Source organism: Phyllopteryx taeniolatus, chromosome 2, assembly GCF_024500385.1.
Source record: "Phyllopteryx taeniolatus isolate TA_2022b chromosome 2, UOR_Ptae_1.2, whole genome shotgun sequence".
Lineage (NCBI taxonomy): Eukaryota > Metazoa > Chordata > Actinopteri > Syngnathiformes > Syngnathidae > Phyllopteryx > Phyllopteryx taeniolatus.
Genome location: NC_084503.1, coordinates 31,321,658 through 31,348,968, shown reverse-complemented (window position 1 = coordinate 31,348,968; position 27,311 = coordinate 31,321,658). Strand labels below are relative to the sequence as shown.

Sequence of the window (27,311 nt, the reverse complement as noted above, 5' to 3'; positions counted from 1 at the left end):
GCCCCTGCTTATTTTAGCAAGACAATGCCAAACCACATTCTGCACGTGTTACAACAGCGTGGCTTCGTAGTAAAAAGAGTGCGTGTACTAGACTGGCCTACCTGCAGTCCAGACCTGTCTCCTATTGAAAATGTGTGGCGCATTATGAGGCGTAAAATACAACAACGGAGACCCGGACTGTTGAACAGCTGAAGCTGTACATCAAGCAAGAATGGGAAAGAATTCCACCTACAAAGCTTCAAAAATTAGTGTCCTCAGTTCCCAAACGTTTATTGAATGTTGTTAAAAGAAAAGGTAATGTAACACAGTGGTAAACATGACCCTGTCCCAGCTTTTTTGAAACATGTTGCAGTCATTAAATTCTAAGTTAATGATTATTTCCTGAAAACAATCAAGTTTATCAGTTTGAACATTAAATATCTTGTCTTTGTAGTGTATTCAATTAAATATATGTTGAACATGATTTTCAAATCATTGTATTGTGTTTTTATTTATGTATAACACAACGTCCCAACTTTATTGGAATTGGGGTTGTACAATTAAAAGACTATTGATTATACACAATCAACAGACTTCTTAACAATCCTTTAATCCAGTACTGTCCGTCCTCGTTTTCACAACACATTTGTTTGTAGTTAATAACAGATGTAAGAGAACACACAAATGTCAGTTGCTCTTCATGAAATGGGAAATAATTGACCGCATGTTTGCATATTGGCTTTGTCCCTGCTGATGATTGACATCTCTTTCTACAAACAAAGTCATTCCGTGTCCATGCCGTTTCGACACAAAGCCGCAAAATGGCGACTTTTACAGGCGTCGTGGGAGTGGCTACGAGTAGATGGGTGCGCAAATGTTTGTGCTAAAGGGCTACGTGATTTGATTTTTAAAACAGACAGATGGTCTAGGTCATTTCTAGACAAGGTAAAAAAAAATTTTAAAACTTAAAGAATTCATTCACTTTAATTCAGTCATTTATATATTTTAAAAAAAAGGATTTTAGTTAGTTTGCCGCGTGAGAAGATGCCTGAGGAATGGAGGAAAAGTGTACTGGTGCCCATTTTTAAGAACACAGGTGTTGTGCAGAGCTGTGGGAACTATAGAGGAATAAAGTTGATGAGCCACACAATGAAGTTATGGGAAAGAGTAGTGGAGGCTAGACTCAGGACAGAAGTGAGTATTTGCGAGCAACAGTATGGTTTCATGCCAAGAAAGAGTACCACAGATGCATTATTTGCCATGAAGATGTTGATGGAAAAGTACAGAGAAGGTCAGAAGGCGCTACATTGTGTCTTTGTAGACCTAGAGAAAGCCTATGACAGAGTACCCAGAGAGGAACTGTGGTACTGCATGCGGAAGTCTGGAGTGGCAGAGAAGTATGTTAGAATAATACAGGACATGCACGAGGGCAGCAGAACAGCGGTGAGGTGTGCTGTAGGTGTGACAGACGAATTTAAGGTGGACGTGGGACTGCATCAGGGATCAGCCCGGAGCCCCTTCCTTTTTGCAGTGGTGATGGATAGGCTGACAGATGAGGTTAGACTGGAATCCCTGTGGACCATGATGTTTGCAGATGACATTGTGATCTGCAGTGAAAGCAGGGAGCAGCTGGAGGAACAGTTAGAAAGATGGAGGCATGCACTGGAAAGAAGAGGAATGAAGATTAGCTGAAGTAAGACAGAATATATGTGCATGAATGAGTGGGGCGGTGGGGGAAGAGTGAGGCTACAGGGAGAAGAGATAGCAAGGGTGGAGGACTTTAAATACTTGGGGTCAACCGTCCAGAGCAATGGTGAGTGTGGTCAGGAAGTGAAGAAACGGGTCCAAGCAGGTTGGAACGGTTGGAGGAAGGTGTCAGGTGTGTTATGTGACAGAAGAGTCTCTGCTAGGATGAAGGGCAAAGTTTATAAAACAGTGGTGAGGCCAGCCATGATGTACGGATTAATGAGTATATTGGTAGAAGGATGATGAGGATGGAGCTGCCAGGCAAGAGAGCTAGAGGAAGACCAAAGAGAAGGTTGATGGATGTCGTGAGGGAAGACATGATGGCAGTTGGTGTTCGAGAGGAGGATGCAGGAGATAGGCTTACATGGAAAAGGATGACGCTCTGTGGCGACCCCTAACGGGACAAGCCGAAAGGAAAATAAGAAGTAGTTAGTTTGCCACTTATTTAATTTAAAAATAATGTATGTTTAAAAAAAATATTTCTCATATTTTTCATTGTATTTACAATACGTACCGTATGCAGAATTATTCGGCGTCTCATGTTTTAGGATTATTTTTATTTACTAACTTTAGTTTAATCCAAAATGTTAGGCAACTATTGCTGTGCAAATTATTATGCAACTAAATGTAAAACACAAATTTTTCATCTCACTTTTTATTTTCATTTGTTTAAGTGAGAATTATTAACCGCTTGAAACATTCCAATAGGAATTGATTGAAACTGTTTCAGTATATTGGGAAAAAAAATCGGTGACCAATATAAGCACCCTTCAATAATGGTGATAAGCCTTCCAACCGTAGATTCTGTCAGTTTCTTGACTTGTAGTCAATGACGTTTTTTGTTTTTTTGTTTGTTTTTTGTGCAGCAGAAACCACAACCTCCCAGACATTGTTCCAAGAGGTGAACTGTTTTCCTTCAATGTATATTTCTTGTTAAAGAACTGTCTACAAGTTCTCAATATTTGTTCAGGTCAGGTGAGGAAGGGAGCCATATCATCACTTTTTCCATCTTTACAGCCTCTACTGGCCAGCAACACAGAGGAGTACTTGGATGCATGTGGTGAAGCATTGTCCTGCATAAAAAAAATTATTTTTGAAATATGCTAACTTCTTCCTGTACCACTACCTGAAGAAAGTGTCTTCTAAAAACTCACAGTATGTTTGAGAGTTCATTTTAAGGCCATCTTAACCCCGCTCATCTTTAATAATAGCAGCCCATACCAGTATTCCACCTCCACTTTGCTGGCATCTGAGTCGAAGTGGAGCTCTGTGTCCATTTGTGATCCAGCCACAGGGCCATCCTTCTGGTCCGTCAAGAGTCATTCTCATTTCATCAGTCCATAAAACCTTTGAGAGATCTGTCTTCAGATATTTCTTGGCCCATTTTAGATGGTTCATCTTATGTCCTGTTCAGTGGTAGTCTTTTATCAGCTTATTTTACCTTGGCCATGTGTCTGAACACGGAGCATCTTGTTCTTCGTGGTATTCCAGGTAGGTTGCAGTTCTGAAATATGACAGAACTTGTAGATAAGGGTTTCCTGGTAGCTTCACACTTGATTCTTCTCAAATCCTTGAGAGTTAATTTACATATTTTCCTCTCAACATGTTTCTTGCGATCTTGTTGACTTTCGCAACAAAATGTGTGATGGTTCTGTGGTCACTCCCCAATATCTGAGATATTTCAGGAGTGCTGCATCCCTCTGAGAGACTGGATAATTTTTTTTTACTTTTTAGGGGCAGTTAAATCTCTTTTTTTGGCCCATTTTGCTTAGTGCTTAGATCAGACTACAGGATTTTAGCCCAGATATTGGCCCGATTAGCTATCGCAGGCGATTTCCCAGATCAGGCCCAAGATATTTTGTTGTGAACGACAAAACGTCTTGTAGTGTGACATAATCCCCAACCAACAATTTGGCCCTACAATAGGCCTACAACGCCAAAATGAAATGTCTAGCATTTTAAATTTTTTTGTATCTTCCGTGCAGTGTAACATATTAACGACAACTCTTCAACGGCGCACCTTGACGGCGACCAATAGGATTGCGTAATGTCGCCTCACGTACTTGCCGTTGTCAACTTTGTCGCCATTCCCAACATTTATTCAAGCACACAAATCAATGCTTACTGAACATTTAGAGCATGATTCGACAGACATCGACATGTTTACGTGCAGATGTTAGTGCTAGCACTAGCTTGCTAGGCTACATCACGTTTTGTTGCCTGGTTGCGAGCCGTATTGTATTCAAGGTATGTGCACATACCTCAAGCAATCGCTTGTCGCCATGGTAACGAGTGTATCCAGTCGCGTTGACCAGTGACACGTTTTCTGCTTCCGCCTCTCCGACAGTGTTTGATTTGACAAGATAAAGCCCGGTGATCGTAGAAGACGGGATGCGGTGGTATAGGAACACGTCGTGTAGTGTTTCCACTGTCTAACCGAGATACGGGAAGATTTTATAGCGGTAGTCTAACATAGTGCAATCGTGACGGACCAAATTTGTCTTGTTGTCTGATCCAGGCATTAGGCCACACCCACACTCATTACATATATATACACAACACCTACTATGCTTAAATCCATTCAGCATTCAGGTTTATCCACCTAGGAGCTAGGAAATACAGTATGCCTAAAAGTGATGATATGGCCATAATACTTACTTGCCTAATAATTCTCCACACGGTATATATCATTCAACCAATTATTTAATGAGAGGAATACAATATAATACTTAAGCAAAGAGTACATTTTATTTAACCAATTTTCAATATTAGAAAAAAAACTGCTAAATTAATGCAACAATTCTTACCGCCTCTCACTATTGTAAATGATCGGTGGGCCTAATTCCAGACTTTGGTTTGCTGTACTTTCTTGGGCTGCTCAGGCTTGTGAAAAATATTTTCTTTCCTTATTTAAAAAATACAATAAACAAATTTGGAGATGTAGTACATGCTTTTAATTGGACAGCGATGATAGGGAACAGTCCCACTGTTTTGTTAATGCTATGATTTTTCTGGTGATGGCATTCTTGCCTTATTGTGAAATTTCTATCCATGTTTTTTTTACAGGAAAAGTCCAAATGTTCCAGCTTTGGTATTTTTTGTTGCTAAATAACTCTAGTATGACTGTTTGAATTTCTCAGCATTCATATAGCTGTCATGCCATCACGTTCACACTCATGATTGAGATGATCTCATCTCCTCCTATGTGCTGTATTGCCATCTTTGTATGTAGGCAAGCCCGAGGCAGGTTCTCAGAGATGCAGGAATTGCCGCTCGGTTCTATTTACGAGAACAATAATGAGCAGATAGCATCAGTGAAAGTGCTAATTAGCATATCTCGGATGCCTTCTTGCATCCTAACCTCCATGCGTCAATGGCAGCGGTTTTCCCAACTTACCCATCAGATAAATGTCTGATTTCCCAGCACTTTAAACTCCCTTAGCGTTATGGTTCATGTGTTTTTTAAAGGTCCAGTTGGTACGTGTTGTATCAGGTATATCAGCGGATGCTTTGCAGGTGTGCACCTCAAACAATAAATATGCTAAGTATCCTACTTTCCCACAGTCACATTATCTGTTGTCATTTTACTGAATAAAATTGTAAATAATTTAATGAATTAGTTCACCATTCTAAAACTTTTAAATGTCTTTTAAGATAAAATGTCTGTTAATAGTAATTATATGCATGAGTTCTGAAATATGACAGAACTTGAAGATAATGGGTTCCTGGTAGCTTCACACTTGATTCTTCTCAAATCCTTGACAGTTAATTTGAGTCTTTTTCTCTCAACACACAACTGTATATTGTTTTGTGGACAGCTATGCCAAATGCATCTTACTACAGTGGAGCCTCCAAAGTCTAACACAATCTGTTGCTTGCTGCTGGGTGGTTGATTTCCAAGTTGTTCTCCCCCCAAATCCACCCGCCCACCCCCCCAAAAAGATTTTGCATAAAAACTAAGTGAATTAATTAATTCATAATTCCAAACTATGAGCATGATAATACTCACATTAAAGTGACTAAACTACGCAGTTTTCAAACTGCTTGCAAGATTTGAATGTGGCCTCCCCCCCGTCTCTGACCAAAGCCATGTTTTGTCCCAGAAAGTTTGATTGGTCGACTTTGGAGGTTGGGCAACTAGTGATAGATGGGTTGGCACATCTGCCTCACAATTCCGAGGTTCTGGGTTCAAATCTGTGGAGTTTGCACGGTTTCCCCATGCTTTGTTGGGTTTTCTCCAGGTACTCCAGCTTCCTCCCACATTCCAAATATGCGCATGTTTGGTTGATTTATGACTAAATTGTACAAAGGTGCAAGTGTGAATGATTGTTTGTCCATATGAGCCCTTGCGATTGGCTGGCGACCAGTCCAGGTTGTACCGTGCCTCTCACCAAGGATAAGCTCCAGTTAGTGGCAACAATATTGAGGACAAGCGCCATAGAAATTGGATGGATGGATTATGAGTTGCTTCATTGATGAATGAACACCACGCATGCATTCCTTCTGAAACAAGCTTGCTTGCTTCCTTCCTTCCTACCTTCGAATGCATTTGACAGCTAGGTTTCTTGTGTCTTCAGCTCTTTTATTTGGGTTTCTTGATGCTCTACTCATACGTGGTCCTGGTGAAAATGCCTGAATGGCCTTCTCCTCAAGAGTGGGTCGTCATCCTCTACATCTTCACCTCAGCCATTGAAAAGATTCGAGAGGTACATCATTCAACAGAGTTTTGAAAAGTTCCTTTCAATACTTGCCTAAATCAAAATGTTTGCCTCATTTGCAGATGTTTATGTCAGAAGCAGGCAAAATAAGTCAAAAGATAAAGGTGTGGTTCGATGACTACTTTAACGTCTCTGACTTCCTGGCCATCGTGTCCTTCTTCATCGGCTTCGGCTTAAGGCTCGGCGGAGGGAAAGCCTTCGTCCCTGGAAGGACGGTTTACTGTCTCAACATCATCTTCTGGTACGTGAGACTCCTCGATATCTTGGCCGTCAACCAGCAAGCTGGACCCTACGTCATGATGATCGCCAAAATGGTGAGTTCCAACACAATCAAGATGTTTCTACCACGTTCCAGGACAGTACTCATCCTTCCAACTGGAAATAATCGATGTAGAAATAATCATGTTTATTAACTGTACAATATTATAACATTCTTATTTCTTAACTATCATACATCATAATTGTCATTGTGTAAAAATGTTAATCACTGCTACTGTATTAGTAATACAAAAATAAGTCTGAACTTGAATGCTCCAACTTAATGAGTGCTTGCGTCTACGTGTGTAGGTATTTATGGAATGCTCCTCGTAAAGTAGTCTTAAAGGTGACTTAATATATTATTGCAGATATGCGTTTCATTCCCTTTCTGCATCATCTCTTACAGGTGGCCAATATGTTTTACATTGTGGTGATAATGGCCATTGTCCTGCTGAGCTATGGCGTTCCTCGCAAGGCCATTCTGTATCCCCACGAAGAGCCAAGCTGGAAACTGGCCAAAGATGTGGTTTTCCAGCCGTACTGGATGATGTACGGGGAAGTGTATGCCTATGAAATCGATGGTAAGGCCGGTGAGGATGGAAAGGGAGATTATGAGGGTAAGGACAGTTTTACTCCAAGCCTCTCACGCAGCACAGCCGATCTGTCACTCAATAGGACACTACAAATCAAAAGCACACTGGGCCCAATCAGTGTTCCATCCATACAATGCAACATGATCACGTCACATGTTTTGTCACTACAATTATAGGCAGACACATCAATTTAGGACAAAAAAAGGTTGTTAGATGTAATGTAAAAGTGTTGTTTATGTAGGCATACATGTCCTAATAGGTACTTTTTCTTCACAGTGTGTGCCAACAACAGTGAATCGTCAGTAAAGGGCCTGTGCACAGCAGGGGTGTGGCTGACTCCTCTCCTACAAGCAGTCTACCTCTTTGTACAGTACATACTCATGGTCAATCTCCTCATCGCCTTCTTTAAGTAGGTGCAACCATTTTTTTTCAAACATCCAAAATCCAATTACACCCTGATAGCATTTAAAATAAACCCCCTACACAGAAAAATGTGTTTTTCATGCTGCCACTATATATCCTCTGACACATTTTTTGTAGTGCTTGTCCTCATTACGGTGAGCTGGAGCCTGTCCCACTCCCTGTTCCACATTGGACTGGTCGCAGGACACACAGAAAAACAACCATTCAACTCGCATTCACACCTAACGGAAATTGAGAGTCTTCAATTAACCTAACATGCATGTTATTGAAATGAAATGCAAACTCTATTCACCACTGCTCCCCAATAGCCAATTATAAGATGGAAGAAAGTCTCATCCAGAAAAGGCAACATGAAATTAATGAAAAGAGGGATGTAGATGGGGGGTACATGTGGACTAGCGGATATTTTGGATTTGACTACATTAATAATATCCATCCATTTTATACACTGGCGCCATAGTTGAAAAGGTTGGCCTGAATGAGTAAAACTTATCCATCCATTTTCTACACCGCTTATCCTCACTAGGGTCGCTGGTATGCTGGAGCCTATCCCAGCTGACTGTGGGCGAGAGGCGGGGTACACCCTGAATTGCTTGCCAGCCAATCGCAGGGCACATACCGTATAGACAAACAATCAGTCACACTCACACCTTCGGACAATTTGGAGTCTTCAATCAACCTACCATGCATGTTTTTGGGATGTGGGAGCAAACCGGAGAAATCCCACGCAGGCACGGGGATAACATGCAAACTCCACACAGGCGGGGCCGGGATTTGAACCCGGGTCGTCAGAACTAAGTCAAATTTATTTTGCGCTTTTCCTAATAACCAAAGCACTAATAACTTAGATTTTTTAGATTAGATTACTTTTATCTCCTATTACTACTATAATTGACTTTTTAACAGGAATTGACAAGATGCGATACAATCCAATGCCATGCAATGCAAAACAAAAGACCAAACAGGTCTGAATATGAACTAATAGTATGACACAACGTCAAAATAAACACCTAGCACTATTTGTAAAATGTTAGTCTACTACATTTGAATTATATCTATATCTTATCCTGGATAGTGAACTTCCAAACAACCACACTTTACTATAAGCTTCATTCAATGAAACAAACCAATGCAGCATAAGAAGGTAATAACAAAAAGGAGACGAGCCACAAAATGAGGCTTGACTAGACCCAATTTTTCAAAAAAGTAATTATCTAGTGACCTTAACCAAAGTGGGGCCAAATCTATAACAGCATCCCCATTCTATTTTGCAGCAATGTGTATCTCCAGGTGAAGTCCATCTCCAATTTAGTGTGGAAGTACCAGCGCTACCACTTCATCATGGCCTACCACGAGAAACCGGTCTTCCCACCACCCTTCATCCTCCTGTGCCATATCTACTCGCTCTTCTGTATGTGCGGAAAGAGAAAGAAGGAGCACACCTATGGGCCAAGTATGTCTGCGCTGACTCTAGAAGACAGTTGCCTCTTAAAGGTCTCTTTACACTCCCGCGGTCGCGCGGCCAACAAGGCCCGCATTGCAGCACGTGACCGAAGAATTGCCCCGCGCAGCACCTCTGCGTAGCTTGCCATGCACGCGACAAAAATAGTTGCTGCGCGTCAAACGCCACGGAGATCATCTCTCGTGATCGGTCCGTTTTAGTCACATGGTCCTTGGTTCTACATACCATCTACGTCGCCGCTTTCTCGATCGATTTTGCAGCATAATTAAATGTATCATCTGGTCATCTAGGTTCATTCGTTCTGTCGCGGTCGCCGTTGTTGTTGCTTTGTTCCTTGTTACTGAAAGGAAAGTAAAAACGGCTACCGGAAATGGCCAAAAAAATGCAGAGGAAACTCCACCCTGTGGTGTCCTATCCAATACCAGCCGTAGCGGCACCTCCGAAAGGAGAACACTTTCAAAACAGCGCGCGTGGGTTGCGCTTGAGTATGAAGGCAAACTACGCGAGGGACAACCGCAGTGACGTCAGCGCCATATAAAGAAGCCTTAATGGCATAATTTTTCAGTTTTTTTCCTGTTGGTCTGTATAAACGGCAATGGCATTTGGGGGGGGGGGTGGAGGAAACCTGATGATTTTCCGCCTTCCAAGGTTGTATCAGAGCCGTAACAGATGCGGGTGACGCCTGTCTATAAAGGTCTTACACAATGCTGGCAATGCTGGGTGTGAATTTTTACACCCAACTTTGATTTCGTGGGATCTTGGTGTAAAAGTAAAAGTGTATCTTTTTTCCTTTAATTTTGGGGGTTTAGTTTACAACCTTTCTTTGTTTTTATTTTTATTTTTTAAAACTACCAAAATAAATTGGCCTCTACTGTTTTCCGGCTATTTCCTGCTCTGTTTCTCTTACATGCAGTACTGCTAAGCAGCAATTATCATGTTCTATCAAATTCAGTTATTTTTTTCACCATTTTTGGGGAGTCACAAAACAATAATCTTATCTTTCCTTCAGAGCTATTTCTCACAGAGGAAGACCAAAAGAAGCTTCATGACTTTGAGGAGCAGTGCGTGGAGACGTACTTTCATGAAAAGGACGACCAGTTTCACACAGGAAGTGAGGAACGCATACGCCTCACTTCTGAAAGGTACCACCTCGTGTCACAGACGATATGAAGCAGATAATAGTAAATAATAATAGTGTAATTCTGCAAATAGTGGTGGTAGTTTTTAGAACATTATTAGACTGTTAGTTTGTAAACAATAGAATCTAAGAACTGAAGTATTTTCAGATACTAGCACCGTTAGAGTAGGGGACGGTATTTGAGGAAATACGATTAAAAATAAGAGTTTATTTGTGGTCCGTTTCAGGGTTGAGAACATGTGCATGCAGCTGAAGGAGGTGGGCAACAAGGTCAACTTCATCAAGCGCTCCTTGCACACGCTGGATTCCCAAATCGGTCACCTGCAAGACCTGTCTGCCCTCACCGTGGACACCTTGAAGACACTGACGGCTCAAAGGGCGTCCGAGGCCAGCAAGGTCCACAATCAGATCACCCGGGAGCTCAGCCTATCCAAGAACGTGGTCCCCAGCATCATTCCCATGGCGACGGACACCGGCCCCCAGTCCAAATGCTCCGTGATGGGGAAACGGAGCGTGGGGGCCTACTTAGGTTCAGCGAATATCGCAGACTCTCTTTTTGGGATCGGCGCCGGGGGATACGGGACTGATAGTAGCCGTAGAGTTGGGCCGAGCCCCTTGCCAGGGCTGGGGCTGGATCCAAATCTGAGTCCAGAGAGGAGGGGCTTGTTAGGGCTCGGGCACCTCGCCGTAGAGGCTGGCTCCTCCGGCAGCTGTGCCTCCAGTGCCTTTGACCAAAGTGCTGTAGCCATTTCCCCTGCAGAGCTGCATTTCCGGGGCCACTCCCTCACCCGCCGTAAGCTGAGCCGTCCACACGAGCCGGAGTATTCCGACTCACCATCCAGCCTGCCCAATGTGCCCTCGCGCGCGGCGCACTTCCACATCAGCAGCACCCCCTCCCAGCCCAGCGGCTCCAGCCACCCAGAGCTCGCCTTGGCTGGGCTTTACCAGCAGCCAACTGAGAGCTCCGCTGTAGAGTTTGGGGCGTTCGTCGGTAAGTACGAGAGTGAATTTGGTGTCGCTCCAATGAGGAGCGAGGACAATGAGAACTGTGTGTGTGTCTATCCTACTGTGGTTGTTGTATCTAAGACTTCAGGCTCTGCACAGCCTGCCTGCCCTCCTGCTTGCTTCGCGCAGCCTGACAATGCACAAGGGTTAGAAAGGGGGGTGGGGGCTTTGGGGTACGTCAATGAGGCTTTCTGCGATGACGAGGGCCGGACAGCCCCTCCGAGTAGACACCAAACAATCACTCAGAGCCAAGAACACAGCGGTCGGCCGTGTTCCGCCAACGCCCCTGCCGTGACAGCCGACTGGCCCCACAGACGAAGGAGCATGGATTGCGATATTTTTCCCCCGCCAGGGTCCTGCTGTGACGGTCAAAATCGTGACAGGAGGACACATGTGGAAGTGCAAACAAGAGGTTTGAGTTGAGGGTCGCATCTGCCGCGTCTCGCCTCTGTCCACTTCCAGATCGGGAGCCATGCAGCTTTTTCCTCCCTTTCTCTCCTTTTGCTGTTCTCGCTGGTTCTGGTGTGGTCCAGATGTTTTCAGACACTGTGACCGTTTGCATGAATGATTGCTCGCCAGTGTGAAGGTTTTCAGCATACTTCTGACAGGTGGAGGCGGGTTCTCGTGAGGCTTATATGAGGGAGTTTTGATGAACTATGGTGATGGGATTTGATTTTCCCCTATTTGTTCTGCGTCTCGACAAATCAGAATATTTACATAAAATATGTCGCTACAAGAACTTCTACCTGATGCATGGAGACGAGGTGTGTTCAATTCAAGAACATGAGGTTCAATTGAAAAGTGGGTTTGGTGACAAAATTTTACAAAATCAACCAAGTTTTGATTGTACATGGCTCACAACGTTGTCTTGCTTCCAGGACATAAAGACTGTTCTGACCTCCTGCACTCTACACCCAAAGAGACCTGCAGCCCACAGCGCAGCCAGGCTACACGCCTGCAGGTCTGTCTGCCTATCTGCCTGCCTGTCTGTCCGTCCGTCTGTAACTAAAGAAAAAATACTTGAAACAAAAATAATAATCTCTCTTACCGTCTGGTTGTGTGTTCTCTGGTTCAGCCTGAAGGTCAAGGTCCTATTAGAGCCGTTAACTCCTACGCTGGTTTTACAGAGTTTGACAGGAGTCCTGCTTTTCTCCATCCTGATTCAAGTAGGTTACCACAAATAGATCACAAACATCACAAAGCAAGTTAGATGTGTGTGTTTTTTTTAATCGTTCAGTTTGAAACCATGATGGATTGTGTACGTGTCTGTAGCTCTGAGGAAGACTGATCGGAGCAGAGTGTCAGCTGAAGACATCCTCATCCACGAGGATCCTCGAACTTCAGTGCCGGTAGGAAGTAGACACCCTTTACTAACCAAAAACAGCAGCACGTAATTAATCTCTTCCAAAAAAAAAAAAAAAAAAAAAGATAACCACTTATAGGCCATGACTATGACCACTTATTTCTTTGTAATTTATCTCCTAGGAAAGAGTACAGGTCAAATCAGCACAAGCAAGCAATCTGTAAGTATTCTTCTGTATGTACAGCATATATAATTTAGTTTGACTTTTATTTTAATGTGTAATGTACATACATTTCCCAAAATGTCACTGTTTTAAAACAGTAGCATGATTATAGTACTTTATTTGCGCATCTGGCAAAAATTTACCAAAATCTGCCTTTTACCAAACAACTCACATTTTTTTCACAATAATTACTTTTGTCATATAGCATTTGATCAGGAAATGTGTTCTGATATTAACAGTTAATAAGAATACCACAAGAATATGTGTAAAGTTAGGCGTTGCATTCGGGGTAACTGGATATACTGCACTTCTTTACATGCAATCCTTAGGTTTTTTTTTCTCACCTAACTGCTGTCTCCCTTCCAGCCAACCCCCTGGAGAAGACACATTAACTGGTAAAAGTTTAACTTTTCTACCATCTTTTGAGTTATGTACAGTCAAACAGGTTCTGTCTCGATTAACTGGTTCTGTTGCATTACAAATGACGCATTGTTGCCTTTCACATAGGAATTCCATAGAAATACAACAGTTATTTATTTTACATGGTTACAGTTTTTACTGTGTTGTTGTGAAATATAAATGTTTGGGAATAAATAACAATTAATCGAAAGAAATAGAAAACAAGTAATTTGCAGTATTGTTGTTTATTTCCCAATTTTGTATTTTTTCATTTGTAGCTTCAGTCTCTCTCTGCACACCTCGCCACTCTCACCTCGGATCCAGAAAAGATTGTGAGTAACTTTTTTTATTTTATTTTATCCACTTTGAATACTTTGCATCAGTTTACATGGGAAATTGGGTTGGGAAATTGTTTTGTGGCGTACTAATTTCTTCCTGTTGACGTACCAGTACATGGAACAAAAATAATAAACCTTTGCTTTTTGTTTGTCTGCAGCCATCGGATCACCTTTCAAACCAATGGAAAGCTACCAGTACTCAGGTAGGCTTCTGAATGAAATGCTGACTGTAGGGCTCTTTAAAACAGAAGAGTTTTCTATATTACTAAACCCAAAGAGTTATTTTTAAAATAAATAACTCATATTTTGTTACACTTTAAATCGATCAATATAATTCATAGTTTATATATGCACTTTTCTTTCTTCAGCTGTTGAGCGTAACAACCTGATGAGATTGTCACAGAGCATCCCCTTTACGCCGGTGCCCCCTAGAGGTGAGTATGTGCACGCAGCAGCATCATGTGAGGTTACACACAACACAGCACAGTTACAACACTGTTGAAGGAAGAGGAAATGTGAAACCGAACTGGCGAGTGTGGTTTTTGCACCTCTTGTGCTCAGCATGTTGTCATTTTTGTGTCTGTGTTTTGTTTGTTTTGTTCTTGCTTGCTCAGTTTGGAAACGCCTATGTGTATTCATTTACTTCCAACTTTACAAAAAAACAACGTTCACTGACTGTTTAAATTGGCAGGAATGTCTTTTCCCCCCCCCCCTAAACAAAGAGTAGTAGTTAAAACAATATCAAGTTGTGTGATTGTAGTAAACAAACCATAAGGTCCTTGTTTCTTTTCAATCCACACAATCATTGGTGTCAAAACATTCTCAGACTGTCCACTTGAAACCACAGTGGCAGGGCATGTCAAAGAAACTGATGGTTATAGATCTTAACTGATATTAACAGATAGAAGCCTTTTCCAAATTGTACAACCTTCTGCCCATTCGTATTTGGTAGTTGTGTTAAACAATACAGCCACACTTCATATTATGGAACAATAGTTAACTCTAACTCTAAATGTTTGTCTACTACATCAGGAGAGCCGGTGACGGTGTACCGGTTGGAGGAGAGCTCGCCCAACACCATCAACAACAGCATGTCTTCCTGGGCCCAGCGCGGCCTCTGCGCCAAGATCGAGTTTCTCAGCAAAGAGGAGATGGGCGGCGGCCTCAGACGGGCCCTCAAAGTCCTCTGCACCTGGTCCGAGTACGACATCCTCAAGCCTGGACATCTGTACATAGTTAAGTCCTTCCTGCCCGGGGTGGTCGAGACCTGGCAGAGCATCTACAAGGATGACACCGTGTTACACCTTTGTCTCAGGGTACCAACATACATACACACAAAGTGCATGATAAATTACTTTAATAAATAAAAAAATAAAAAAAATAATTTCCAGACTTGATTTGTTATTTCCTGGTCGGTTTCAGGAAATTCAACAACAGCGAGCAGCGCAGAAGCTGACTGTGGCCTTCAACCAGATCAGACCGAAGCCTATTCCCTACTCGCCAAGGTAAACGCACCATCATGAGGGATTGCACCTGGGTTGGGCTAATTATGGGGGTTCTTTAATCCAACTCACCGAGCATTTTACATTATCAAGAGTTCTGGAATTGTTGTTGCATTAATTAAGTGTAAAATTCCTAAAATTGATTAATTTATTTGTATTTATTAGAATTTATTCATTTATTACACTGGTCAACAACAAATTTGTCTAAGATTTTTTTTAGCTGATTTGGGACATTTTTATAGGCAGAATCCAAATAATGACAATATAATCTATAATAATAATTTTTAAATATCTATATAGGTTTTGCTCCGACATGGTGATCGACTGGTTAGCACATCTGTCTCACAGTTCTGAGGACCCGGGTTCAAATCCGGCCTCGCCTGTGTGGAGTGTACATGTTCTCCCCGTGCCTGTGTGGGTTTTCTCCGGGCAATCCGGTTTCCTCCCACATCCCAAAAACATGCATGAATTGGAGACTCTAAATTGCCCGTAGGCATGACTGTGAGTGCGAATGGTTGTTTGTTCCTATGTGCCCTGCGATTGGCTGGCAACCAGTTCAGGGTGTACCCCGCCTCCTGCCCGATGACAGCTGGGATAGGCTCCAGCACGCCCGCGACCCTAGTGAGGAGAAGCGGCTCAGAAAATGGATGGATGGATGGATGGATGGTGATCGACTGGTTAGCACATCTGCCTCACAGTTCTGAGCACCCGGGTTCAAATCCGGCCTCGCCTGTGTGGAGTTTACATGTTCTCCCCGTGCCTGTGTGGGTTTTCTCCGGGCACTCCGGTTTCCTCCCATCCACCGTGCCGCCGAATTATGTTTTTGTTTTTGTTTTTTTTGGGTCAAATAAACAATTATACACTGTCATACACCGCCCAGAGCACCACACCCCAAACATACGGCGGCTGAAATAAGTATTTAACACGTCACCATTGTTCTCACTAAATACGAAGGTGGTATAGACATGACATTTTCACCAGATGTTAGGAACAAACCCAAATACCGTATTTTCGCGACCATAAGGCATACCGTATTAAAAGGCGCAGTCTCAGTTACGGGGTCTATTTCTGTATTTAACACATACATAAGGCGTATTATTGGGCGCAGGCATGGTAAAACATACGCTAGCTTAAAACATACGGTAGCATGCATGCACGCTAAAACATACGCTAGCATGCATGCTAGCGTATGTTTTTAAAAAGGCAGCGGGAGCAAAACTGAGTTCTTAATTTCTGATCTTATTTGATCTACTTTCTTTACTTTTTATGGATTACGTGGGTTGTTCCCAACATCTGGTGAAATTTTCATGTCAATAGCACCTTTGGAAATATATTTAATGAGAAAAACGGTGACGCATTAAATACTTATTTCAGCCGCTGTACTGTTCCTTTAAAGAACTTTGCCACCATTAGATAAAATGTGTGATCCACCTTATTTTGTTCTCTGCAACAGATTTGTTTCTCACCACACTGGATGAACAGGCCAATTTTTTTCATTTGCCTGTAAACCTGCCTGTCTGCCTATCTCGCTAGCTATCTATCCATCTAGCAGCCTGTCTTTCTATCTACTGTATTTATCTAGCTAGCCACCTGTCCAGCTATCTACAGTGCATCTTGAAGTTATTCAGAGCACTTCATTTTTTTTATTATTAACTTTTTCCTCAAAGATTCTATACACAATTGTTCATTTTTATAAAATGGACATGTCTTGAATATTTTCCGGATACACTGAACCTTCCTGACTATCTGTCGATCTCCCAATCTATGTATTTATTTTATCCTCATATGCAGTATTTATTTCATGTTCCAGCACAAACAGTTTTAAGTGAGTTCTGCCCTAGTAAAAGCCTGGTCTCCCTGTTTCCACCTAGCAGTAAACTGTGTGATTACATACTACTATAACAGAAGGTGACTCCTGATGTGTGTGGGCTTGTGTGTGGAATGAGAATTAAGTCGACCTCAGTAATGTTAACAGGCTTTTCTTTAGTGAGTACAAAACATCCTCCTAAGCTGATTCAAATCAAGTGCTGCTGAGCAAGCAGCTCAAAGGATGTTGCTCTGGCTGATGCATTGACTGAGCTGCTCTTTTTTTGTTAGTTTGTTTTTTTTGCATAAAGAGAAAAGAAAAGTTCCATTTGAACTGTCTTCATTCCTGTTTGGCCAGCGGGTGATACTTCTTTTGTTCCGCCATGCTGGTTAGGTGTGTCACATGCCTCTATGGCAGTGTGTTTGAACTGGTTGCTCATCATCAGACTCCTGAAAAGTGCTTAAGAAATACTTTTCAAATGATTCGCTTGGCTCAGCATTAAATAATCATGTGACATCATTTATTCACATTTTGAAAAAGGTTTCCACATCAGACATGGAAAAATGACTACTGTTCCAATATCAAACTGTCGTCGTCATAAAAGTTTCAACTCAACAAGCAGTGTTTTCAGTAACATTTTAACATTCTTACAAATGTAAACAGTTAACCACTGTTAGTATTATAGCTAATATATAAATATCATTGAACATAATGGTGTAACACGAGGGAATTTGTACCTCAGGCATCTTGTTTTTTTGTCATCCTCAATATTTAGACAAATGTAAAATGAAGTTAACCACTTTAAAACATGTGAGTTAGTCCTTTGATGCTTGCTGAACTGAGCCCCTGAGGTGCATTGATGATGTCTTGCATCGACTAGAACTCAGGACACTGTGTGTGTTTTTGCAAAGTTTGTCCAAGTCTTGGTTCAAATTTGCTTTTTTTGCCACGTAAGCACCATTATAACTGCAGTGAGTCCCTCTTTACGTTTGATAAATGGGACATTTTTGATGACGAAATTAGAATTGGATCTACTTTCTATAGCGCTTGTCGTCTATCCCAGCTGACTTTGAGAGGCGGGGTATGCCCTGGACTGGTCACCAAGGTGCATATACAAAAACAAGCATTCATACTCACTTTCACAACTATGGACAATTTACCAATTATGCTAACATCTATTTGAGAGAAAGCCGCAGCACCTGCAGAAACCCCACACAAGCACATGGAGACCATGCAAGGCCTGAACAGAGATTTGGACCCTGAACCTCAAAACCGAGAGGCAGAAGTGCTAACCACTGCCTACCATGCTGCCTGATCCACTTGCATATTTGGATGAAAAGGCAGGCTGGTGGGACAATTGGTCAAAATACACCCATGCATTGGTAGTTTCTTTATTTCTTTATTTATTTTTCCCCCAGATTCGTGCTGTAAATGTTTGTAATCTGCGATTGACTGGTGACCAGTCATAGGTGTATTTCACCTCCCGCCCCAAGTCAGCTGGGATACACTCCACCTCGACAGCGACCCTGATTAGGACAAGCTCTTTAAAAAAAAAAAAAAAAAAACATGGGTGGAATTGTTTGCAGCATGGATCTTTATAAAATCCTAAATGACCAAAAGTCAAGGCAATATTGATCTTTCATTAATAAAATAAAAAAAACATAAGGCATTTTGTGCGTGTGCAGGTTCCTGGAGGTGTTCCTGCTCTATTGCCACTCTGCAGGCCAGTGGTTTGCCATCGAGGAGTGCATCACAGGAGAGTTCCGAAAGTTCAACAACAACAACGGTGACGAGATAGCTCCCACCAACCTCCTGGAGGAGACCATGCTGGCCTTCAGCCACTGGACCTACGAGTACACGCGCGGTGAGCTGCTGGTGCTCGACCTGCAGGGTAACATCACCTCGCCACTCAAGTGACACTTTGTTAGTTGGTGGGGGCCTCTGATCACGTTTGATTCTTTCTCCTCAGGGGTGGGAGAGATTCTGACCGATCCATCTGTTATAAAGAGTGGCGAGAAGGGGTATGACCACATCTGTCACATGACCCACACCCCTTCATATGTCCTAATGAGTTGACATATGCATTAGCTTGACCTAATTATAAATGTCATATGAAAGAAATATAACATCGCATACACACACACAGCGGCTGAAAGTATTTCGTATTTAACACGTCACCATTTTTCTCACTAAATATACTTCCAAAGGTGCTGTTGACCTGAAAATTTCAACAGATGTTGGGAACAACCCAAATAATCCATACATAAAGAAAGTAGAACAAATAAGCTCTGAAATCAAGTTGTGTGTGAAAATGTGAAATGACAGGGGAAAAGTATTGAACTCGTGAAAAAAGGGAGGTGGAAAAAGGCATGGAAAGCCAAGAATCCAATCGAAAATCTATGGAAAGAACTGAAACTCAAGGTCCATAAAAGAAGCCCACGGAACCTTCAAGATTTGAAGACTCCTTGTGTGGATGAATGGGCCAAAATCACACCAGAGCAATGCATGCAACTAGTTTCTTCATACAGGAGGTGTCTTGAAGCTGTCATTGCAAATAAAAGCTTTTGTACAAAATCCATCCATCCATCCATTTCTACCGCTTATCCGAGGTCGGGTCGCGGTGGCAGTAGCTTTAGCAGGGACGCCCAGACTTCCCTCTCCCCAGCCTCTTCATCCAGCTCTTCCGGGGGTTCCTGAGGCGTTCCCAGGCCAGCCGAACGATGTAGTCTCTCCAGCGTGTCCTGGGTCGTCCCCGGGGTCTCCTCCCGGTGGGACGTGAAGCACATTCATCTATGTTATATTTTATTCCAAGCTGATATTTCTATGCTCTATCTGTGTAAAAACACTAAAAGCACACATTTCGACCACTTTCAACCAACCTGGTATATTCAATGTGGTGGACACCTCCATCTATCACTGGACACTACAGCTTCGGATTTATTATTGTTTCCTCCATTTTCTCCATGTTGTTAAGTGTAAAACCCGGCCAAAATATGTTGTTGTTGTCACTCTGCCACCATCTCCTGTTGGATGCGCCGCCATCTGTCGTCACAACGTGCTGGCGTCTGAATTCAACATTTTTTTTAATTTGGGCAGGTTTGTCATCGCAAACGCCACCATGCGTTTCGTCATCGCGCCACAGCAGCACATACACAATGAATGCGTTTGCCGTCGACGCACTGCGCTCTGTGAAGTGCAGTGTGAAAAGGCCTTTATTTGTCTCATATGTCATATTGTGTTCTTAGTGAAGTCATTTTTTTTATACCACACTTTGTTACTCATATCCACAGGTCTTACGACATGATTTTTGGACCGGCCAACTTAGGTGACGACGCCATTAGGAACTACCGGGCGAAACATCGCTGCAACTCTTGCTGCAGGAAGCTAAAACTTCCCGGTGAGCTAGTCCGTACTCCTCTGAGCCCATTATAGAAAGTCCTCAGAGGGCCGTCCAAGCTCGATCTCAAAATGTCATGCTACCAACAAACAAATGTTTATTATTAGATATTACAAGCATATGTGGGTTCACTGTTTTTTGGTCTTATGGAAGTTGTTTGTTTTTAGAATTGCATCTCATTAAACGCTGTAGTTCAGTGCCACTTTAAAAAAGACTTAGCTCTCCAAGTACCACCATAATGGCCAACATTAAAATACAGCAGTGTAGTGTTCATCAAAAACACTACACTACAATATTAAATACATTTGTTTTATCCTCAAAAATGTATTTAATATTATTGTTAGCCTATCTATTATGTTTGAACCTTAACGCTGCGCTAGAATACCCAAAAATCCAAAAACTACTTGGTGATCCATCCATTTTCTGAGCCGCTTCTCCTCACTCGGGTCGCGGGCATGCTGGAGCCTATCCCAGCTGTCATCGGGCAGGAAGCGGGGTACACCCTGAACTGGTTGCCAGCCAATCCCAGGGCACATACAAACAAACAACCATTCGCACTCACATTCACACCTACGGGCAATTTAGAGTTGTCAATTAACCTACAATGCATGTTTTTGGGATGTGGGAGGAAACCGGAGTGCCCGGAGAAAACCCACACAGGCACGGGGAGAACATGCAAACTCCACACAGGCGAAGCCGGGGATTGAACCCCGGTCCTCAGAACAGTGAGGCAGACGCCTCACAGTTCTATTTCTATTTTGTTGTCCAAGATTAGTTTCTTTGTGCAGAGACGCGAGGTGGTGGGGGCAGGGACTGAAATGTGGCTATATTCAAATATTGTTAGCATTTTGAAAATGAAAATATTTTACCTATAACAAATGCACTGTACTGATTGAATTTATTTTAAAAAAAAGAATAATATTTTAACATTATGCACAGTTTGAACATTTAATTCAGTGATTCTTTCATGTACCACTAGCGGGATGTTGAGGACCACTATTGGTACTAGTTTGAGAATCACTAGTATGCCGTAAATGGCCAGCTCTGCGTGGGATGATAATGTAAGTGTTAGATTAAATGTTGATGATGTGGTTTAGATCTGAAGCGGAACGAGTACACGCCTGACCAGGTGTCAACCCGGGGGGTGGAGCCAAGGAACCGCACCAATCAATGAGGCTGATGACGCTGTGATCAATCATTAAACTGGAAGAATGCCGCTCGTTTCCAGAGAAACGGCCCCCCGATGTGTCAAAACGCTCATGTTTGCATGTGTGCGTGCATACATGAGCAGGTACATGACTTATTATTATTTATTGATGTTTCTTGGTGTTGCCTTCTTTGAACATATATGTATATTACAAAAAAGGAGAAATCAAAGTGCATTGTACATCTGTTACAGCGTTACTGCTTCATTTTTATTAAATGTGCAAACATCTTGTATCCTTGCTTTGTATCTCTTACTTTAAGAAATCATGTTTGAAAAAAAAGGGCACATTGCAATGCAACGTTTAAAGGACATAATTTATTTTATTCCAAAAAGTGTGTCCGCCCTCGTTATTTTTCATTGTTACAAAGGTACGATTGCAATATCTTTGTCATCACCTGTCAATAAGCGCAGATGGAGTAAATCTAGTGTATCTTATAGATACTGTTATCTGCATGAACATATACAGGAGCTTTGTCATCTTTTATTCAGGGCACACTTGAAGGGTATTACTGTATACATTTTGTACTGAACATTTTAAACAAATAAAATCTCAAGCAAATTTCATGTCACTTGGTTTAAAATATATTGTACACTATCCATTTATATTCTAATTTCTATTAAACATCTTTATTCAATTTGTCTTACTTTTGTAAATGCATTTTTTTAATTTTTTTTTTCGTTTTAAAATTTGGAAATTACTGTACTCGTAAGATTTCTATTGACAAAGTACACCGTCTGGACATAACATGAAGTAAACATGCACAATCCAACGACATCCAACTGTTCAGATTTCAAAATCTGTTTCAAATCATTTCTAATGATGTAAAGCATCTATTCCAGGGTCAAACTGTGGCCATCATCATCCCTTTTAGTAGCCAAAGTTTATAACGTGACCTAATTAGCTGTCATGCAAGTCACAAATAAACCAAACACTCCTAAATGTTCTTAACTTGAAAGATGAATGAAGCGGTGTACTGTGAAGGCGATTTGTGTCGCATGCAAGTGTAAAAAGAAGTTAAACCCCACCCCCCCAAAAAACACTCACATTCATCTCAGCGTGTGTGTGTGTGTACAACCCATTCTAATGAAGTTGGGACGTTGTGTTAAACAAATAAAAACAGAATACAATGATTTGCAAATCATGTTCAACTATATAGATATTCAATGTTCAAACTGATAAACTTTATTGTTTTTAGCATATAATCATTAACTTAGAATTTTATGGCTGCAACATGTTCCAAAAAAAAAAGGGTTCAGAAGTCTGTATGGCCATTCAAGTGTTTTGTTGATTCATACCAAACAATGATTATATCATCATTACAATAAAATGTGCAGATGCTCTCCCCCATACTCTAAAACACATTCCAGATTAACCCAAAGAATAAACGAAACGCCATGAGCCAATGACACTCACTGAAAGACTATGAGCCAATGAAAAGCTTTGAAACATTTTGAAGGAATGAAACGTGAAGCGAAACAGCGATCATCGGTCACTGGTGACACTGGTGTTTTGGTACAAGCTCCGACACAGTCGAATCACTCTGCTTCAGGAAGAGTGACGCGAGCTCCAAAGCCTCGGTATCATTTGCCCATCACTACTTTTATTTCACCAGGTAAAAGCTTATTGAGAGAGAAAATCTCTTTTTCAGAAGCTAAGAGGCAGCAGAAATTGTACACAACATGACAACATTCCTCCAAAAAATCAAAATAAAGACAAAAAACAAATTGTGACATGGCATCTGATTTAAAAATGGCGATAAAGCACAAATGCTTTCGAGTCCATACAGTGGGTAAATTTGTCACTCATATTGCAGCCATTTGCTAAAATCATTTAAGTTCATTTTTTTCCTTATTGATGTACACACAGCACCCCATATTGACTGAAAAAAACTGAATTGTGGAAATGTTTGCAGATTTATTAAAAAAAAAAGAAAAACTGAAATATCACACAGCCATAAGTATTCAGATCCTTTGCTGTGACACTCATATTTAACTCAGGTGGTGTCCATTTCTTCTGATCATCCTTGAGATGGTTCTACACCTTCACTGGGCTGTGTTTGATTATACTGATTGGACTTGATTAGGAAAGTCACACACACCTGTCTATACAGTCCATGTCAGAGCAAATGAGAATCATGAGGTCAAAGGAACTGCCTGAAGAGCTCAGAGATAGAATTGTGGCAAGGCACAGATCTGGCCAAGGTTACAAAAAAAATGTCTGCTGCACTTAAGGCTTCTAAGAGCACAGTGGCCTCCATAATCCTTAAATGGAAGATGTTTTGGACGACCAGAACCCTTCCTAGAGCTGGCCGTCCGGCCAAACTGAGCAATTGGGGGAGAAGAGCCTTGGTGAGAGAGGTAAAGAAGAACCCAAAGATCACTGTGGCTGAGCTCCAGAGATGCAGTCCGGAGATGGGAGAAAGTTCTAGAAAGTCAACCATCACTGCAGCCCTCCACCAGTCGGGGCTTTATGGCAGAAGGGCCCGACGGAAGCCTCTCCTCAGTGCAAGACACATGAAAGCCCACATGAAGTTTGTTTAAAAAAAAAAAAAAACACCTGAAGTTCTCCAAGATGGTGAGAAGTAAGATTCTCTGGTCTGATGAAACCAAGATAGAACTTTTTGGCCTTCATTCTAAGCGGTATGTGTGGAGAAAACCAGGCACTGCTGTCCAATACCGTCCCAACAGTGAAGCATGGTGGTGGAAGCATCATGCTGTGGGGGTGTCTTTCAGCTGCAGGGACAGGACAGGACCAAGTACAGGGATATCCTGGACGAAAACCTCCAGAGTGCTCAGGACCTTCCAAGAAGACAATGACCCTTAGCACACAGCTAAAATAACAAAGGAGTGGCTTCAGAACAACTCCGTGACTGTTCTTGAATGGCCCAGCCAGAGCCCTGACTTAAACCCAAAGGAGCATCTCTGGAGAGACCTTAAAATTGCTGACCACCAACGTTCACCATCCAACCTGACAGAACTGGGCAGGATCTGAAAGGAGGAATGGCAGAGGATCCCCAAATCCAGGTGTGAAAAACTTCAAAGACTCATGGCTGTATTAGCTCAAAAGGGTGCTTCTACTAAATACTGAGCAAAGGCTCTGAATACTTATGGCTCTGTGATATTTCAGTTTTTCTTTTTTAATAAATCTGCGAAAGTTTCAACAATTCCATTTTTTTCTGTCAATAAGGGGTGCTGTGTGTACATTAATGAGGAAATGATTTTAGCAAATGGCTGCAATATAAAAGAGTTAAATATGTAAGGGGGTCTGAATACTTTCCGTACCCACTGTACATTGTGTTTTATTTATTCATTGAACTTTGGCAGGCTTTAAGATCGTTTTAGTGGGTTCATGACTCTATACCTACAGTGCCACGAAAAAGTATTTGCCCCTTTTCCAATTCTCATTTTTTTTTGCTTAGTTTCCCCACTTTAATGTTTCAGATCATCAAACAAATGTAAATATCAGACAAAGATAACCCAAGTAAACATAAAAAGCAGATTTTAAATGATTTTGTTTGTTAAGGGAAAAAAAATATTCAAAGCTACCTTGGCCCTGTGTGAAAAGGTAATTGCCCCGATTGTTAAATTTGGAATTAACTGTGGCCAAAAGATCTAAAAAAGCTGCAACAAAATGCCACGATCCAAAGAAATTTAAGAGCAGATGAGAAATAATGTATTTGACATTTGTCAGTCTGGAAAGGGTTACAAAGCCATTTCTAAAGCTTTAGGACTCCAACGAACCACGGTGAGCACCATTATCCACAAATGTAGAAAACATGGAACAGTGGTGAACCTTCCCAAGAGTGACCAGCCTATTAAAAAATTAAACCAAGAGCACAGCGACGTCTCGTACAGGAGGTCACAAACGAACCCAGGACAACATCTAAAGAACTGCAGGCCTCGGTTAAGGTCAGTGTACTTAACAATAAGGAAGTGACTGGGGAAAAAACGGCCTCAATGGCAGAATTCCAAGGCGAAAACCAAAAAGAACATAAAGGCACATCTTACCTTTGCCAAAAAAAAAAAAAAAAAAAAAAGCATCTGAATGATTCTTGGGATCATTGGGAGAATATTCTATGGACTGACGAGACGAAAGTGGAGCTTTTTTGAAGGTGTGTGTCTCGTTACACAAGGCGTAAATATCACAGCATTTCAGAAAAAGAACATCATAACACAATAGTCAATCATGGTGGTGGCAGTTTGATTGTCTGGGGCTGTAGGATCTGGATGACTTGCTGTGATTGATGGAACACTGAATTCTGCTCTTTACTAGAAAATCCTGAAGGAAAATATTCAGCCATCAGTTTGTGACTTCAAGCTGAAGCAAACTTGAGTTCTGCAGCATGGCAACAATCCAGAACACACTAGCAAGTCAACTTCTGAATGGATTTTAAAAAAAGGTTTTGGAGGGGCCTTGTCGAAGTCCAGACTTGGCAAATGAAATGCTGTGACATGACCTTAAAAACCCTCCAGTGTTGCTGAATTAAAACAACTGTGCAAGGAAGAGTGGGCCAAAATATCTCCACAGAATCATTGCCAGTTATTGAAAACGCTTGATTTCAGTTGTTGCTGCTGATTTTTTGTAACAATCTAGTTGTTTTCAAAACATGCAGCTTTGGTTCACTTCCGTAATCGTCTTTTCGCCGCGTTAACTCAGAAGCTCCGAACGACTGTACATAGGCTTTTCCCAACACGGAGTAGCGTTTCCAAGCGAAAATACACACAAATACAAAAAAAACGCCTCAGTTCTGTGGCTTTTGAGGCTTCATTGTCCCGAATAATTTGGTCATTTTGGTCATCTTTCAAAGTGTGTGACTTCATGTTGTTTACTTGGACAGTTTTGTTTAAGTGGTGATGAAACTTTTAGTTTTGCAATCTCCTCGCTTGTATGAGGAACTCCACTGTCACTTGTGTAGTTTCATGTTTGAGAAAAAAACCAAGATGTTTAGTGCGGTGTTTCCCAACAGAGGCACATATTGTAAATCTCATAGCACACCACCCAACAAAAATGTCCTCCCAAAGAGTTGACACAAGTCACTATATGTGACATAATAGCTGACCATAAATAGCTAGATACATTGCTTGTTTGTTTGTTTGTTTTCCAAACTGACCATTTGCTATCTTTGTAAAGGCTGATGCCCATGAGGTGTACCTAATGTTGTGGCCAGTGTTTTTTCTCTGAATGACTACAGTGGAATGTGAAAGAGCTTTTTCCACTTTCTTTCACTTTCAATATGAGCAACAATGGCTCAGAACTACTTTCATTTTTGGACTCTTTTTTAAATAGAAGAATACAGATGTTTAGCTGTGTTTTTCATTGGACAACATGCAAAATTCAAGAGCACGTTAAACATACTTGAAGGTCGCGTATTTTGTCTGTTTCGACCTCCATCGAGTGACTCTCTAACATGGACTTAGTACAACCCCAAATTCCAATGAAGTTGGGATGTTGTGTTAAACATAAATTAAAAAAAGAATACAATGATTTGCAAATCATCATTTAATTGAATACACTACAAAGACAAGATATTTAATGTTCAAGCTGATAAACTTGATTGTTTTTAGCAAATAATCATTCATTTGAAATTTTATGGCTGAAACACGTTCCAAAAAAGATGGGACAGGGTCATGTTTACCACTGTGTGACATCACCTTTTCTTTTAACAACATTCAATAAACGTTTGGGAACTGAGGACACAAATTGTTGAAGCTTTGGAGGTGGAATTCTTTCCCATTCTTGCTTAATGTACAGCTTCAGCAGTTCAACAGTCCTGGGTCTCCGTTGTCATATTTTACGCTTCATAATGCGCCCC

The 27,311-nt window shown here is 41.6% G+C and overlaps 1 protein-coding gene across 1 annotated transcript in view; it reads left to right on the top strand.

Annotated features, from left to right (window-relative positions):
- The window catches only part of LOC133474232 (transient receptor potential cation channel subfamily M member 7-like), a 60,508-nt gene extending 38,375 nt beyond the window's left edge, over positions 1-22,133 (top strand). The window contains 22 exon segments of the mRNA XM_061765709.1: positions 6,303-6,431; positions 6,506-6,757; positions 7,108-7,318; positions 7,571-7,703; positions 8,992-9,170; positions 10,189-10,321; positions 10,545-11,308; positions 12,201-12,283; positions 12,398-12,488; positions 12,595-12,671; positions 12,808-12,845; positions 13,215-13,243; positions 13,526-13,579; positions 13,744-13,788; positions 13,954-14,019; positions 14,618-14,901; positions 15,008-15,090; positions 18,580-18,785; positions 18,864-18,915; positions 20,185-20,291; positions 21,389-21,421; positions 21,424-22,133. Coding sequence (XP_061621693.1) covers positions 6,303-6,431; positions 6,506-6,757; positions 7,108-7,318; positions 7,571-7,703; positions 8,992-9,170; positions 10,189-10,321; positions 10,545-11,308; positions 12,201-12,283; positions 12,398-12,488; positions 12,595-12,671; positions 12,808-12,845; positions 13,215-13,243; positions 13,526-13,579; positions 13,744-13,788; positions 13,954-14,019; positions 14,618-14,901; positions 15,008-15,090; positions 18,580-18,785; positions 18,864-18,915; positions 20,185-20,291; positions 21,389-21,421; positions 21,424-21,482 — 3,108 coding nt within the window. The 3' untranslated portion in view covers positions 21,483-22,133.
- The last annotated feature ends 5,178 nt before the right edge of the window (positions 22,134-27,311 follow it).